Source organism: Cervus elaphus, chromosome 7, assembly GCF_910594005.1.
Source record: "Cervus elaphus chromosome 7, mCerEla1.1, whole genome shotgun sequence".
Taxonomy (NCBI): Eukaryota; Metazoa; Chordata; class Mammalia; order Artiodactyla; family Cervidae; genus Cervus; species Cervus elaphus.
Genome location: NC_057821.1, coordinates 50,685,235 through 50,698,610, shown reverse-complemented (window position 1 = coordinate 50,698,610; position 13,376 = coordinate 50,685,235). Strand labels below are relative to the sequence as shown.

The window sequence follows — 13,376 nt, the reverse complement described above, 5'->3', positions numbered from 1 at the left end:
TCCCCTGCTTCGCTCTCTTCTCAGGGGGAGGCCACTGTGCAGAGGAGACAGGGAAGGCCCGCTCATCCTTCCAGGCCCGGAGCAGACAGCGCTCTCCCCGAGGGCCTGGACGGGGCGGGCGGAGGGCGGGCCCAGAGAGCAGGCAGCCGTGCTTCCTGCCGGCATGACCACCGAGCGCCCGCCTCCGATGGTGGCTGCAGCTCCGAGAAGGCGCGGGACACGAGACCACACAGGCACACACACACACACACACAGGCGGTCTCCATCAGCCCTTTATTTGTGGACCTTCGCCAAGGTCACTGGGGTTTCAGCTCTTCCAGACATCGGGGAGAGCGGTGAGGAGCACCGGGGCGCCTCCAGCACCCCGTCACGGCGAGCAGAAGCGGCCGCAGAACAGGATGGCCCCAGTCTTGCCGTGCTGGATGAAGAAGAGGAAGGGCCGGTCGGCACAGAACCGGGGCACGATCCGCAGGCAGAGCATCACGACCACGGCCCCTGTAGCGGCCGCGGCCTCCGTGCCCTCCTCGGTGACCTCCACGAAGGACTTGTGCACGACCTTGGACAGGTGCAGGCCTCGCCCGGACGACATCCCGGTGAAGTCGGCGCAGGCCTCATCGAACGCGTCGGTCATGCCCAGGTCTCTGAGGACGCCCTCCATGTCGTAACTCTCCTCCAGCATGAACCGGGGCAGGAACACCTCCACCTCCTCCTCGGCCAGCACGTCCGGCTTCGTCCAGGCAACGAATTTCTCGTAGGTCAGGGCTTTCTCCACCTGGAGGAGAAGGTAGAAGATCTCAGGGTCTGCAGCAGCGCTGCCCCGGGCACGACCCTGTGACCCACAGTCTGCGCCCTGCGGGCCCGGGGCGGCCTGCTGGCTGCACACGATTTCCAGGAGCCCAGTGACCAGCAGGGATCCTGACGAGACCCCGGGCCCCGGGGCCGAGGATGCCCGGTTACCGTGTTCAAGTCGGTGTTTTCACTGGGCAGCAGGATGACCATGTTCAGCTCTTGGCCGACGTACGGAAGCACCAGAATCTGGGTGCTTATCTCTTCAATGTAGGTCATTTTAAAGGTGGACTTCTTAAACATCATTTGCACAGGTTTCTCCACGGTCTATAAAGGAAAGGGATAAACCACATGTGGAAACGAGACCCGTGGACACTCTGGACGACTCATCAGAGCCGGTCACCTGCGCACACTCTGTCTTGTCTTCCAGACCCAGCCCAGCTCCGCGTCGTCAGCTATCTGCATGGCTCCAGCTCCCACCGCCGGGTTCCCAGCGCTCAGGCCTCAGGCTTCTCTTCTCCTGCTGACCCAGGAGGGCTCCGCACGGACATTCCCAGCAGGACCTCTCCCCGGCTCCTGCCTACCTGACATCTGCATCTGGATACAAAGGAGCCTCGTGTCGGCTTCCACACTGGCGGCTCGGTTCCCCCCACACCTGCTCCATCTATACTTTCCCATCTCTGCTCATGGCGACACCACTCCTCCCCAGTCAACCCTGCAGTGTCCTGGGCCCCTGTCCCTCCCACCCCACAGCTGACCCATGAACCAATCACGTTGGCTCTATTTTAAAGACATCAGGGCTTCCCTGGTGGCTTGGGGTAAATAATCCACCTCCAATGCAAGAGATACAGGCTCCACCCCTGGTCTGGGAAGACCCCACAGCCCAGGGCCTTCTAAGCCCTCAGGCCACAGCTACTGAGCCTGGGCTGAGAGCCCGGGACCGCAGCTCCTGAGGTCACGGGCCTGGAGCCCGAGCTTGGCACCAAGAGAAGAGCCAGCAGGAGGAGCCCCAGCACGGAGCCCAGAAGGCCTCCGCCAGGGCAGCTGCAGGAGAGGCTGCGGCCAGGAGAGCCGGCACGGCCGAGAATCAACACATGCAATTAATGAACATACAATACAGTCTGACTTGTGCTTCCTACCCCGCCACGCTCAGCCCAGCCTGGGTCATCAGGAAAACTTCCAAGTAACCTCCCTGGTCCTGCACCCGGGCCCGAGGGGCTCTGGGAGATCAGAGCCACTGGGAGAGGCCCCGGGCTCTGCGAGAGCTCAGAGGAGGGACACAGGAACCAGAACCCGGGCTGGGGAGACTGCTAGGAGGCTTCTGGACGGCCCTGCAGAGAAAGGCGTCTGTGCTGGTAGCTACTGACGGGATGGGGACGGATGGTAGGATACAGGCCATGGAGCTTCATAGCCATGGTCTCGAGATTGACCTGGATCTCAGGAGTTCTAGGAGGCCCAGAGACCTGCGAGTTGCCCTGGGGGATGTGTGATACAAGACGGAACACCCCGGCACAGACCCCCCCCGATGATACAGCAGAGGAGGAGCAGGGAGAGAGGAAGCCAGGGTTTGCCCGGATCCACATCTGGGCCGCCAAGGCCACAAGAGGCACAGGTTTCTTGAGGTCAGCCTGCTCGCACACTCTGTAAACCAAGGGGACCCCAGGGACCATTTCCAGGAACCTCTTTCCTTACGATGAAACATTCTTGTTCACCTTGCTGACTTTGAATGGCCTTTCCATGGTGTGCTCCTTGTTAAATTGTTCAGCCCAGTTTCCTTTGAAGTAGATGGCATTCACGAGAACCAGACGAGTCATGGGGTCAACTGAATTTGCAGAGAGCAAGTCTCTAATTTTACCTGCAAAGCAGAATTAAAGAGCCAGTGAGCTAGCAGGGTTCCCTGGGGGAGGTGCTGGGCACAGTATTTACTGGCCCGTCCCCTGGAGGAGTCAGGCACTGACCAGAGGGCTCACTATCCCCCAGACAACCATGGACAGCGAGTTATCTGTTCACTCACTAGGCTGTGTCCAACTCTCTGTGACCCCATGAACTGCAGCCCACCAGGCTCCTGCGTCCATCGGATTCCCCGGGCAAGACCTGGTCCAGGTTGCTATTTCCTTCTCCAGGGCTCTTTCTGACCCAGGGATGCAACCCACCTCCCCTGCACTGGCAGGTGGATTCTTTACCATCGGACCCACCAGGGAATCCCGTACAGGCAGCCTGGCCCCTAAAGCCAAATCAGCGACCAAAACCTTAAAATCTCTACTCACAAAGATACATTGAGTTGCATAAAACACATACAATGAAGAAATCATAAGGGAAGGATAATTCACAGTGACAGAAAAGGAATGTTCGGTCTACAACGTGAGGGGACTGTCCTGAAGGGGAGAGGTCGAAGCCAGCGTGGCGAGCATGAGAACGAAGAACCGCAGGTGGACCGGGGCTTGACCCAGTGTCCTGCAGTGATGATCAGCGACCCGCAGAACATGAGCTCCGCTGGACAGGCAGGGGGGTGGAGCCCGCGTCCAGAGTTTCCCTTCCGCCCTTTGTGAGAAGGCAGACTATATGAACATTACTGCACCAGCAAAAAACCAAAGTGTGTTTGCTCTGGAAGAGGTGCACCAAATACTGATGAGGAGGGGGGAAAGATAGAGAAATTGATTCCTGATTACATTTCAGGAGTGGATTTTGAAAGTTACAGTTATTCATAGAAAAAAGCCATTCCTGTTGACATTTGCTGGTCTTGGGAAGGAACTGATGGATAACAAGACTGATTCAAATACTATGCAAACAGAAGTACTGACATGTCCTCACCTTCTGTCTTTTCAGCTACCCAGGTGTTTATGTGCTTCCTGGACTCCTCCGTAGTGCTGACAAAGTCCAGCTCTTCCATCTCTGCTTGGTAGAATATGCGGCAGGCATCTTTGAAAGACTAGGAGAGACGGAGTGACAGAATCACATGGCTACTGAAACAGACCACGCCAACAGCTCACTTCTTCACGGCGCCAAACCTCAACACTGATCATTGGATGGTTCCTTGTGGAATGTACAAACGAGTGTGAGGAATTAACCTTCAATCCGGTGTCTCAGTTTTCAGCTACAATGAATAAATGACAGTAAAATCACAGGCTTCCCAGGTGGCACAGTGGTAAAGAATCCGCCTGCCAATGTTGGAGACAAGGGATTGATCTCTCCGTGGGGATGAGCCCTGGAGAAGGAAATGGCAACCCGCTCCAGTATTCTTGCCTGGATAATCCCATGGACAGAGGAGCCTGGTGGGCTACAGTCCATGGGGTCGCAAAGAGTCAGACACAACTTAGCCACTAAACAGCAACACAACCACTGAGGAGAGGCCATGTGGCAACAGTGCCGGCAGCACAAGTTCCGGGCTTCACTCCCGGGTGACCCTGGCAAGGTTGCTGCGTCTCTCTGGCTTCCGTGCCCCCTGGAAGCAAGGACGCAGCAGTAGCTGCGTCTCAGAGGTGCTCTGAGGACCAGGAGAAGCTGGCTCTGTCCGATGTCACGTGGCTGAGCTCTCCGCACACCGTGGACCCTCTATCTCCTGGTCCAGGTGCCTCATTTCATAGAACGCTGACATCATTCAGGCTCTGCCAGCCTACTGCTCTACTTCTTCATCGGGGCTTTGGAGAAGATGGCAGTCTCTCAGTCTAAGGCATAGTCAGGAAGCAAAGTGGTCACCCACAAGTCGATACCTCATCAGACCCTTGGTGATTTCAACAGCTTTTAAACACAGCAGAAAACGAGTGACTACTTCTTAAATTACTGTTTAGTAAGAAGTGACCAGTGAAAAAGCAAACTAAAGGAATATCTAATTATACACTGCGATTGGTATTGGATTGCTGGAATCCTCGATCACTATGAAATAAGTGAGAAATATTTATAATCTTTTGATTTTACATTCCATATCATAATAACGTTTTAAATATCAACGCTTTTCTTCAAATATCCACTAGAAAAGGAAGGAAGTTAAGGAAAATTTGCCAATTTTTTGTGTTTATCGGTAATTTTGCTTTTCTGTATATCTAACTCTCATACAAAGATGACAATAACAGGAGAAGGAGATGGTAACCCACTCCAGTATTCTCGCCTGGAAAAGTCCACGGACAGAGGAGCCTGGCGGGCTGCGTCCACGGGGTTACATGCCTGAGCATGCATACATGAGGGTGGAGGGAGACGGGCTGGTAGCAATAAACTGGTAGAACTAAAAAAAAAAAAAAAAATGACACCAAACTAGCAAGTAGCTAAGACTGATAAAAACAAGTAAACCCGGTGGTAAGGAAAACGCGCACCGTGCTGCAAAGCCTTACGGATGTTTGACCTCATGCTGACGACATGTACTTTACACCCCCTGTTTTAAAACAGTTAATTTAGATCTGAAAGAAATGTGAAAATTAATGAAAAAAAATCACATAACAGAACAAGATCACTATCCTAAACGTACAAAAAACTCATTTAAGAAAAAAAAAAGACATAAAGCACAAAAGTAAAATTACACAAAGGACATATAAATAGGCAATTTTCAGAAAAGATACAAACGCTTGATCGACATGAAAAGCTGCTCAGTCTCATGAACAATCAGGATGTTAAAGGCTCAGCACCCACAGCGCTGAGCAGAGGGTGGACGTGCGCACCTGCTACCCTTCCTGAGGACGACGGGAAGGGCTGCAGCCGTCGGGGCGGGAATGAGGCAGAATTCACTGAGATCTGAGAGCCTCCCTCTGTCCCTTCCTTCCAAAGTCCGTCTGGAGTAGCAGGCACGCACAGGACAGATCCACACACACACGGTCCCTGCTGGCTCGGCCCGGGCTGGCCCCACCCCACGCCCACCCGGGGGGCTGGCGGCTGCATCTCAGTACAGCCACCCTGAGGACGCTGCCCACCACCGTGGGAAAGGGTGAGGCGGACACACGCTGTTGCTGAGGCTGAAGCTCCCACACTGTGGCCACCTGATGCCAAGAGCCGACTCATTGGAAAAGACCCTGATGCTGGGAAAGATGAAGGCAGGAGAAGAAGCGGATGACAGAGCGTGAGGGGTTGGATGCATCACCAACTCAACGGATACGACCTTGACCAAACTCCGGAACATAGTAGAGGACAAGGTACCTGGCCTGCTGAGGTCCACGGGGTCAGAAAGAGTCGGACACGGCTCAGCGACTGAACAGCAACAGACACACATGTCGTGAGATGCAAAGACTTTCTCTATGCACAGGGGACAAGCCCTTATACTGAGCGTGGGAGGCCAGGGCGTGGAAGAGAGTGTGGCAGGATTCTGGCTTTGTCTGCATTTTTATATAATAAGGACACTCACAGTTTACTTGAGCTGTTTATTAAAAAACTTTAAAAATCATGAAAGCACTGTAATTAAATAGAACCATACTAAAAAAGAAAAAAGTTTAAAAAATAATTCTGCATAGAAAAAGATAATCAAAATATTTACATGTATAAAAATGTTGAACAAGTCTCACTATGCACAAAAATCTTCTAACATGTGAAAAACAACATCAGAAATATTCTATTTGACTACTTCTTTGTTTGGGCCAACTCATCTGCAACTGTGGTATGATCCGTGTTAGTTCTCTGACAATCATCTCATCGAAGCTTCATGAACATGTGAACAATGCTGTCACATGTGAACAATGCCTCCTCTTACAGGCAATGACCGATTGGTTCCAGGAAGCGTGAGGTTGTGGCTTGGGTCCCACACCCCACCCACCGTGTGGGTCTCAGGCCAAGAGGGCTCAGCTGCACCACAAGGCCCAGCTCCCGCCTCCTCACGATCTCGGTCTCTATCTGCTTCGGGAAAACGGGAGTATGACTTACCGAGAGGAAATCGAAAGTCTTCTCTCCAAAGAGCCTGTTGGCGGTTCTGAGCAAGTACTGTGTGCCGGTCCTGTTAACTTCGCTGAGAAGGTTCTGAAAACCCTGGTGGACATCTTCACCTCCGCCACTGCTCGTGCTTAGAGAGAGTGTCTGAAATCAAAAACACATAAAAACCCACAACTGCAGTACGCCCTGACTACAGGAAATGAACACCAAACTGAAGTCAGCCTAGGAACCGCACTGACCCTCCCCGCAGCTTAAAGCAAGACTCACCCAAATAAAGGCACAAGGCCTCTGGGAGCCCCCCAGCCTGCCTCCCGCGGGGACAGACAGTGATGGTGGGCGCAGAAGTGCCCCTCGGCGAGCCCAGTGACCTGCGCTCGCGGTCTGCCAGCAGACAGGGCCGGCGGACAGGCCTCCCGTCTCTGCACAAACAGGCCAAGGCTTCAGGTCTGGACTGGCCTCGGGACGGGCTCTGATCAGCGGGACACAGAAGTGGCTCTTCTGGGCCTGGGCCTTCGTAAAGGCCTGGCAACTCCATGTTCGCTGTCTTGCCCCCTGTTGCCAGGGTGCAGAAACGCCCAGCCATCCTGCTGGGGGCTCGTGACAAAGCGGTAGAGCGGTCACGCAGAGGAGAGCTCCTCCCAAGATGGGGGCCACTCCTGGATCACGAGGAGCCCAGGAGGCACTGTGTGGTAGGACGCAGAGTCTGAGGCCTGGTCCCGGTCATTGGCGGCTTGATGGGAGCCACAGGAGAAGGTCCAGACAGCTGAGCCCAGAGGGCCGGGGGGCTTCTCTGCTGGAGGAGAGGAGCTCGGGCGGGAGCCCTGAAGAGACGCCCGTCCAGGGCGGGAAGGCCGGCCCTCCCCCCAGAATCGGAACCTGCACAGGAGGTGCCCAGAGAGAGGGCGGCCCCTTCAGAGCCTGGGAAGTGGGAGGGGAGTCAGTGACGAGCACCAGAGGGGACTGCTCCCTTTTCAGGCAGAACTTAAAGGGAACACGTGCGTCTCCCAGGTGGCGCAGTGGTAAATGATCCACCTGCTGGTGCAGGAGACTCAAGACTCGCGGGTTCGATCCCTGGGCCGGGAAGATCCCCTGGAGGAGGACATGGCAACCCACGCCCGTGTTCTCTCTGGAGAATCCCATGGACAGAGGAGCCTGGAGGGCTAGAGTCCACGGGTCTCAAAGCGCCAGACACGACTGCGCGGGAGTTCCCCTGTATTTGCGTCCTAACACTTGCTGGGTGGAGAGTGCAAATGCTTCTCACTCCCAGCCTCTCCAGATGGCAGAGGACCCTGAAAGTGATGGCCTTAGGGCAGAGGTCAAACTCAAGGTCTAGGCTCAAGGAGGGGGATCAGGACTCTTAAACCTGGAGACCCTCTGGACCCCCGGCCCTGGGAGGGGTAAGGGCACCCCCATGAGGGAGGGCTGTGACCCCCACGGGGACAGAGGTCAGCACCCCGCCGCCACTGTGGCCCAGGAGCTGACGTCCACACCCCGTGCAGCCTGCCCGGGGCTGGCTCTGGGTGTCTCGGCAGGACGGGCCTCAGCCAGCAGGGCCTTGGGCAGCGGGTCCGAGCAGAGGCTCGATGAACGCTTGCTCATTCAAGCCTGTCCTGCTGGAATCGGGTGCTGCGCAGTCAGGAGCCCCAGGCCACCAGCCAGAGAGACACTGGACGGCAGGCCCAGGGATGGGGCAGATGGGGAGCGAGGCTTGTCTGTCGAGCAAGGCCTCTGGGATTCGGATCGCGGATACCGGCTCACTAGCCAAAGAAACAGCATCTGTCGCCACCCAGAACCGGCTTCCCGAACTTACCTGGGACATCTGGGCTGCGGTGTTGCCCCTGGCCCCCATGAGGACCATGGCCAGGGCAGAGGAGATGCTTAGGGGTGAGATAAACACATTTTTCGAGTTGTCTTCACCCAGCTTTTTCAGAAGGGTCAAGGCAAAGGTGCCGTTTGCTTCTGACAGCGCATCCATGGTGGCGAGTCTGAAAGGATGGATTTAAAACCAGTATCACGTAAATTCAGGCCACAGGTCGACCGCGTCTCATCTGTTCTGTTGTGAGCACCGACGTTCTGCTTTGATGAGCAAACAGGTACATGCACAAAACTCGGTGTCCTCGGGGTTTCCCCTGCTGACCCTGCCCAGGCCCTGTCACCCGATCGGGACAAGGGCCTTGGGACGCGCCCAGGTCCACCTGCAGGGCCCGGCCTCGGAGGTCACAGCCCCGTCACGGAGGGCGTCTTGTCCAGAACAGGACACTGTGGCGTTGGGCGGGGGTGCATGAGCGTTCAGGGCCTTTCTGTGTGTGGTGGGAAGGGATGAGAGCTGAGAGACCCCAGCTCTTCACCAGAAAGCCGCGTCCGTGATAGACACCGTCCTGGGAAAAGAGAGCAGGTGAGCCCGAGGAAAGGGCCCCAAGTCGCAGGGCCTGCAGGCTGGCAGCCCCCCTCCAGGCCCTGCGTCAGCTCCCTGCATGAGGACGGGGAGGCACCAGGTAATCTGTGCTCCTGATGGGGTGCAGGGCAGCTCACCCCACAACACTCCAGTGTAGCACAGTGACTGCTCTGAATTAAGGAGACTTGAGAAACAGCTGTTGCAAAAAGCATACTCTGCCCTTCTTCTGTTCCCCCTGAAAGCTGAAAATAAATCTCCATGTGCAAATACCCTCCCTGTACCAGGAGGTAGAGAGACATCTTTACATCCAAAAAGGGAAACAGAAGGCTGAAAAGGCTGAACAGAAACCAGCAAACCCTGTCACTTCACGAACTTGCTGCCCAAGCAAAACCCCCTTGATTTGTCAAATCTTCACACACACAAAGCCGCCTGCCTTGTCCCTTCTTGAGTCTTGTATCTTTGAGGTTCCTATACGCACAAAATTCAGTGGGGTTGGTTTTCTGCCATTGATTTGTCTTAGGTCAATTGAATTACTAGACCAGCCAGGAAGATCATAGAGGAGAGGAAACACTCCCCCCACACACATTGTCTTCCATCTTTAAATCCAATTTGTTGGTTAATAGCTAAGTCGTGTCCAACTCTATTGTGACTCCATGAACTACAGCCTACCTGGCCCCTCAGTCCATGGATTTGCAGGCGGGTTCTTTACCACTAGCGCCACTAGGGAAGCCCTCATGGTGGCTTAAAGGTGCCTTAATTCCCCATAAATCTGGTTTCCTGGAGTCGTGGCTCCTCTGTTGTCTTCGCTTGGTCTGTGTGTGTGTGTGTGTGTGTGTGTGTGTATGTATGTATGTATATCTGTGTGTGTGTGTATGTGTGTTTGTGTATGGGTGTGTGTGTGTATGTGTGTGTATATGTGTATGTGTGTGTATGGGGGTGTGTGTGTGCATATGTGTGTGTGCGTATGTGTATGTGTGTGTATGTGTGTGTATGTGTGTGTATCTGTGTGTGTGTGTTTGTGTATGTGTATGGGTGTGTGTGTATGTGTGTGTATGGGTGTGTATGTGTGTATGTGTGTTGTGTGTGTCGTGTGTGTGTGTGTATGTGTGTTGTGTGTGTGTGTGTATGTTTATGGGTGTGTGTGTATGTGTGTGGGTGTGTGTGTATGTCTGTGTATGGTTGTGTGTGTGTGTATGGGTGTGTGTGTGTGCACGTACATGTGTGTATGTATGTGTTTATATGTGTGTGTGTGCTTATGGGTGTGTGTGTGTGTATGTGTATGTGTGTGTGTATGTTTATGGGTGGGTGGGTGGGTGTGTGTATATGTGTGTGTGTGTGTGTGTGTGTGTGTGTATGTGTGTGAGAGATCTAATGTGTCATCGGGGTGGTTCCTTCTACTCTATAGATTTACTGAGGGGATTACATCGACTGACGCCTGGCCCACAGTCGGTGTTCAATAAATGGTGAACAGCACTGCACACGGTTCTCCTTCTTCTGATGTCCAGGTCTCGTCTCAGGTCCAGAAAGCTTGGCGGTATAAGGTGTGTGGCCTTCCTGGGGGTCTGACGACAAGCCCTTTGTGTGGTGTAGCCTGCTCTTCGTGCAAACAGAAAAGAACAGGGGTTCCATTTACTCTCATTTCCTTCTTGCTACTGGCTGGAGTTATCAGGCCAGAAGCGGAGTTGTAATAATACAACACTCTGGACTGAAATTGGCCTCATGTGGTTCTAAATACTTAGTTTACATGGCCAAGTAGGACTAAAACCGTGACCTTTCTCTGGGGTGGTATAACGCGGAGGGTGCAGTTAGTTACTAGTTGTGGGGAGTCCTAGACATGCCACGCCCCGGAACACTGATAACCACAGCCCTTCCTGTTCACAGGGACCTCAATCCAAGGGTTACTTTGCACACGCCCTGTCCGCCGCGGTCCTACAAGCACACCAGCAGGCAAGCACACAGCGTGGCAGGTACCTTTGGTCCAGAAGCCAAGGCGCCAGCAGGACCCGGCCTCCCCCAGCAGCTCATTAGTCCTGGCAGCACGTGAAGGTTCATTTCCCATACTCTTTTTTTCTCTCCCTCAAACTAGAGCTTTATGGGGGGGGGGGGGGGGGATGGTATGAGGAGAGAAGGGAAGAAAGTAACTCAAGTGCCAACTTATCTAGTACCCAGGTGCGACTAAAGTTTCTCCCAGGCCCTCTTGCCCTGATGATGCCTACTCTCGGACTCTTTCGCCGGCAGCTCCTCTAATGAAAATAAAAACAGCCGTAACAAGCTCTGAAATAGTCCTCATGATTATCCTCGAAGGCCTGAGGGACCCTGAGCGCAAGCCGCGCGGTGGGCGGGAGACCGCTGGGCGCCGGGTCCGCCTGGACACTCAGGCCGGCTCCTGTCGGGCTTCCGACCTCCACCCGGGTCCCCCGGGTCCCCAACGCCTGGCCCTCGCCCAGGGTCACCTGGCGAGCGGGGCCCGGGGAGGCTGGGCGCCGCCCCCATGAGGGTCCTCCGGTCCCCCTGTCCCGCGGCGGAGCCGACACATTCACCGCGTCTTCACCCCCGCAGCGGCCGCCTGATGCGAAAGGAAACCCAGCCCGACGCGCGGCCCCGCCCGCCGTCCGCCGCCCGCCTCGCGCGCAGGCCGGTCTCGCGGCCCCAACCTCCCCACACGTACCAAGGGCTCCCTGAGGGGGCTGGACTGGGACAGAGGCGCCGGGCCCAAATACCGCGGCGGGAGGGACGGGCGGGCCGGACCGGGCCGAACTGGAGGGCGGGCCGAGCGGATGGGGCGGTGGCCGAGCCGGAGGGCCGGGGCCGCGCGGGAGGGGCGGGGCGAGCGGGAGGGGTGAGGCCGAGCGAGAGGGGCGGGTCGGGCCGGACCGGAGGGAGGGACGGAGTGGGAGGGCCGGACCGAGTAGGGAGGGGAGGGACGGGCGGGGCCCAGCCGGAGGGGCGCCCGGGCCGGACCGAACCGGACCGGAGGGCGGGCCTAGAGGGAGGGCCGGACCGAAGGGCGGTGCCGCACGGGTGGGGCAGGGCCGAGAGGGAGGGGCGAGCCGGGCGCCAGGTGCGCCGCGGGTCCGGTCTGGCCCCAGTACGGGGAACGCTACCCAGGGCCGCAGGCGCGGGTGGAGCGAAGGTCCGGCCCTCCGGAGCCCTTCAGCGGGCGAGCCCGCGGTCTTCGCGGGGCGCACGGGCTGAGACTTGGTTCCGAGGTGCGCCGCCCGGGCACCTGGGCTTGAGTCTCTGCGCGGAGCCAGGCGCGCTCCGCCGGGTGCACAGAGGCCCGTGTGAACCAAGCACCGAGGGACCCTGGCCTGCGCCCGGCGCAGCCTTGGAGGGCGGACAGGGCGCGGGTGACCGCAGTGGGGAAAATGCCAGCCTCGTCTGAAACATGACAGGTTCCGTTTGGAAACCTCGGAGAGCTGGGGGCGTTCCTAAGGGCTCAGACTGTGAAGAATCCGCCCGCACCGTGGAAGACCCAGGTCCGATCCCTGGGTGGGGAAGAAGACCCGCTGGAGAAGGAAGAGGCAGCCCACTCCAGTATCCTTGCCTGAGAATCCCATGGACAGAGAGCCTGGGGGGCTACAGGCCATGGGGTCTCAAAGAGTCCGCGGGGACTGAGCGACTTTCACCTTTAGATAGCTTAGTGCCTTCTCTGCCCTAAAGCCTAAGCCAGGGGCTGTCAGCAGCGACCCTGTGCTCACCTCTGGCCGGATAACTCATTGCTGTGGGAGGGCTGTCCTTGCCCCGCTACCCACGAGAAGCCAGCAGCCAAGCCCTGGTGTGAGTGCCTTGGTTTTATTTTTGGAGTAGTAAACATTGAGGGGGGCTCAAGTATCTCATTTCTACCCTTAATTTCTCCAGCCCTTTTCACCCCACGTTTATTCACTTGGCTGTGTCCTTCCAGCTTATCTTTGTGCAGAAATAAGCAACGTATTGTAAAATGAGAAATAAAATGGAGTCACTGTGACAAGGGGTTTTAAACAGAGCTGAAAGTCCATCAAGGAGATGGACGTAGGCCTCGGCCTCAACAGGTGGAATCAGGAATGTTTGAACTGGGCCAAACCGCAGACACTCCAAGGACTCTGCAAGAACACCTGCAATTAGTCACAGGAAGGGACTTTCCCCTTTTGCAAGGGTCCAGCCTCGGCAGGATCCAGGGGGTACCCTCAGGATGAACGGCGTCGGCGAGAGATAGAAGACACGTGAGACTAGCCTTGATAGGGCCAAGTCTGTCTTTATTTTTTGACAACAGTTTTTATACCCTCACTCAGAGTGTATCCAGGATACAAGATGCTCCCTCATGTCTATACAGGGTTAGTTTACATTACATCAGTTTGTCCTTAAGGAAGAA

At 55.9% G+C, this 13,376-nt stretch overlaps 1 protein-coding gene across 2 annotated transcripts; it reads right to left on the bottom strand.

Annotated features, from left to right (window-relative positions):
• Positions 1–259: 259 nt before the first annotated feature.
• LOC122697672 (serpin B6-like) lies at positions 260–11,851 on the bottom strand. 2 transcript variants are annotated; one of them, XM_043908665.1, is made up of 7 exons: positions 11,694–11,851; positions 8,441–8,615; positions 6,625–6,774; positions 3,598–3,715; positions 2,499–2,641; positions 958–1,113; positions 260–772 (listed from the first exon to the last, which is right to left on the bottom strand). In XM_043908665.1, exons 2-7 carry the CDS (start codon positions 8,603–8,605, stop codon positions 368–370), a joined length of 1,137 nt encoding a protein of 378 aa, XP_043764600.1. In that variant the 5' UTR covers positions 8,606–8,615; positions 11,694–11,851; the 3' UTR covers positions 260–367. The 2 variants fall into 2 exon arrangements, with proteins under 2 accessions (XP_043764600.1, XP_043764599.1); XM_043908664.1 differs by lacking the exon at positions 11,694–11,851 and adding an exon at positions 11,479–11,585.
• Positions 11,852–13,376: the final 1,525 nt, after the last annotated feature.

Coding starts and splice junctions, on each gene's coding strand:
- LOC122697672 (XM_043908664.1), bottom strand. CDS start 11,561: ATGTGTCGGCTCCGCCGCGGGACAGGGGGACCGGAGGACCCTCATGGG. Junction 2,642..3,597: donor GGTAGCTGAAAAGACAGAAG/GTGAGGACATGT, acceptor TCTGCTTTGCAG/GTAAAATTAGAGACTTGCTC. Junction 1,114..2,498: donor GGCCATTCAAAGTCAGCAAG/GTGAACAAGAAT, acceptor TTTCCTTTATAG/ACCGTGGAGAAACCTGTGCA.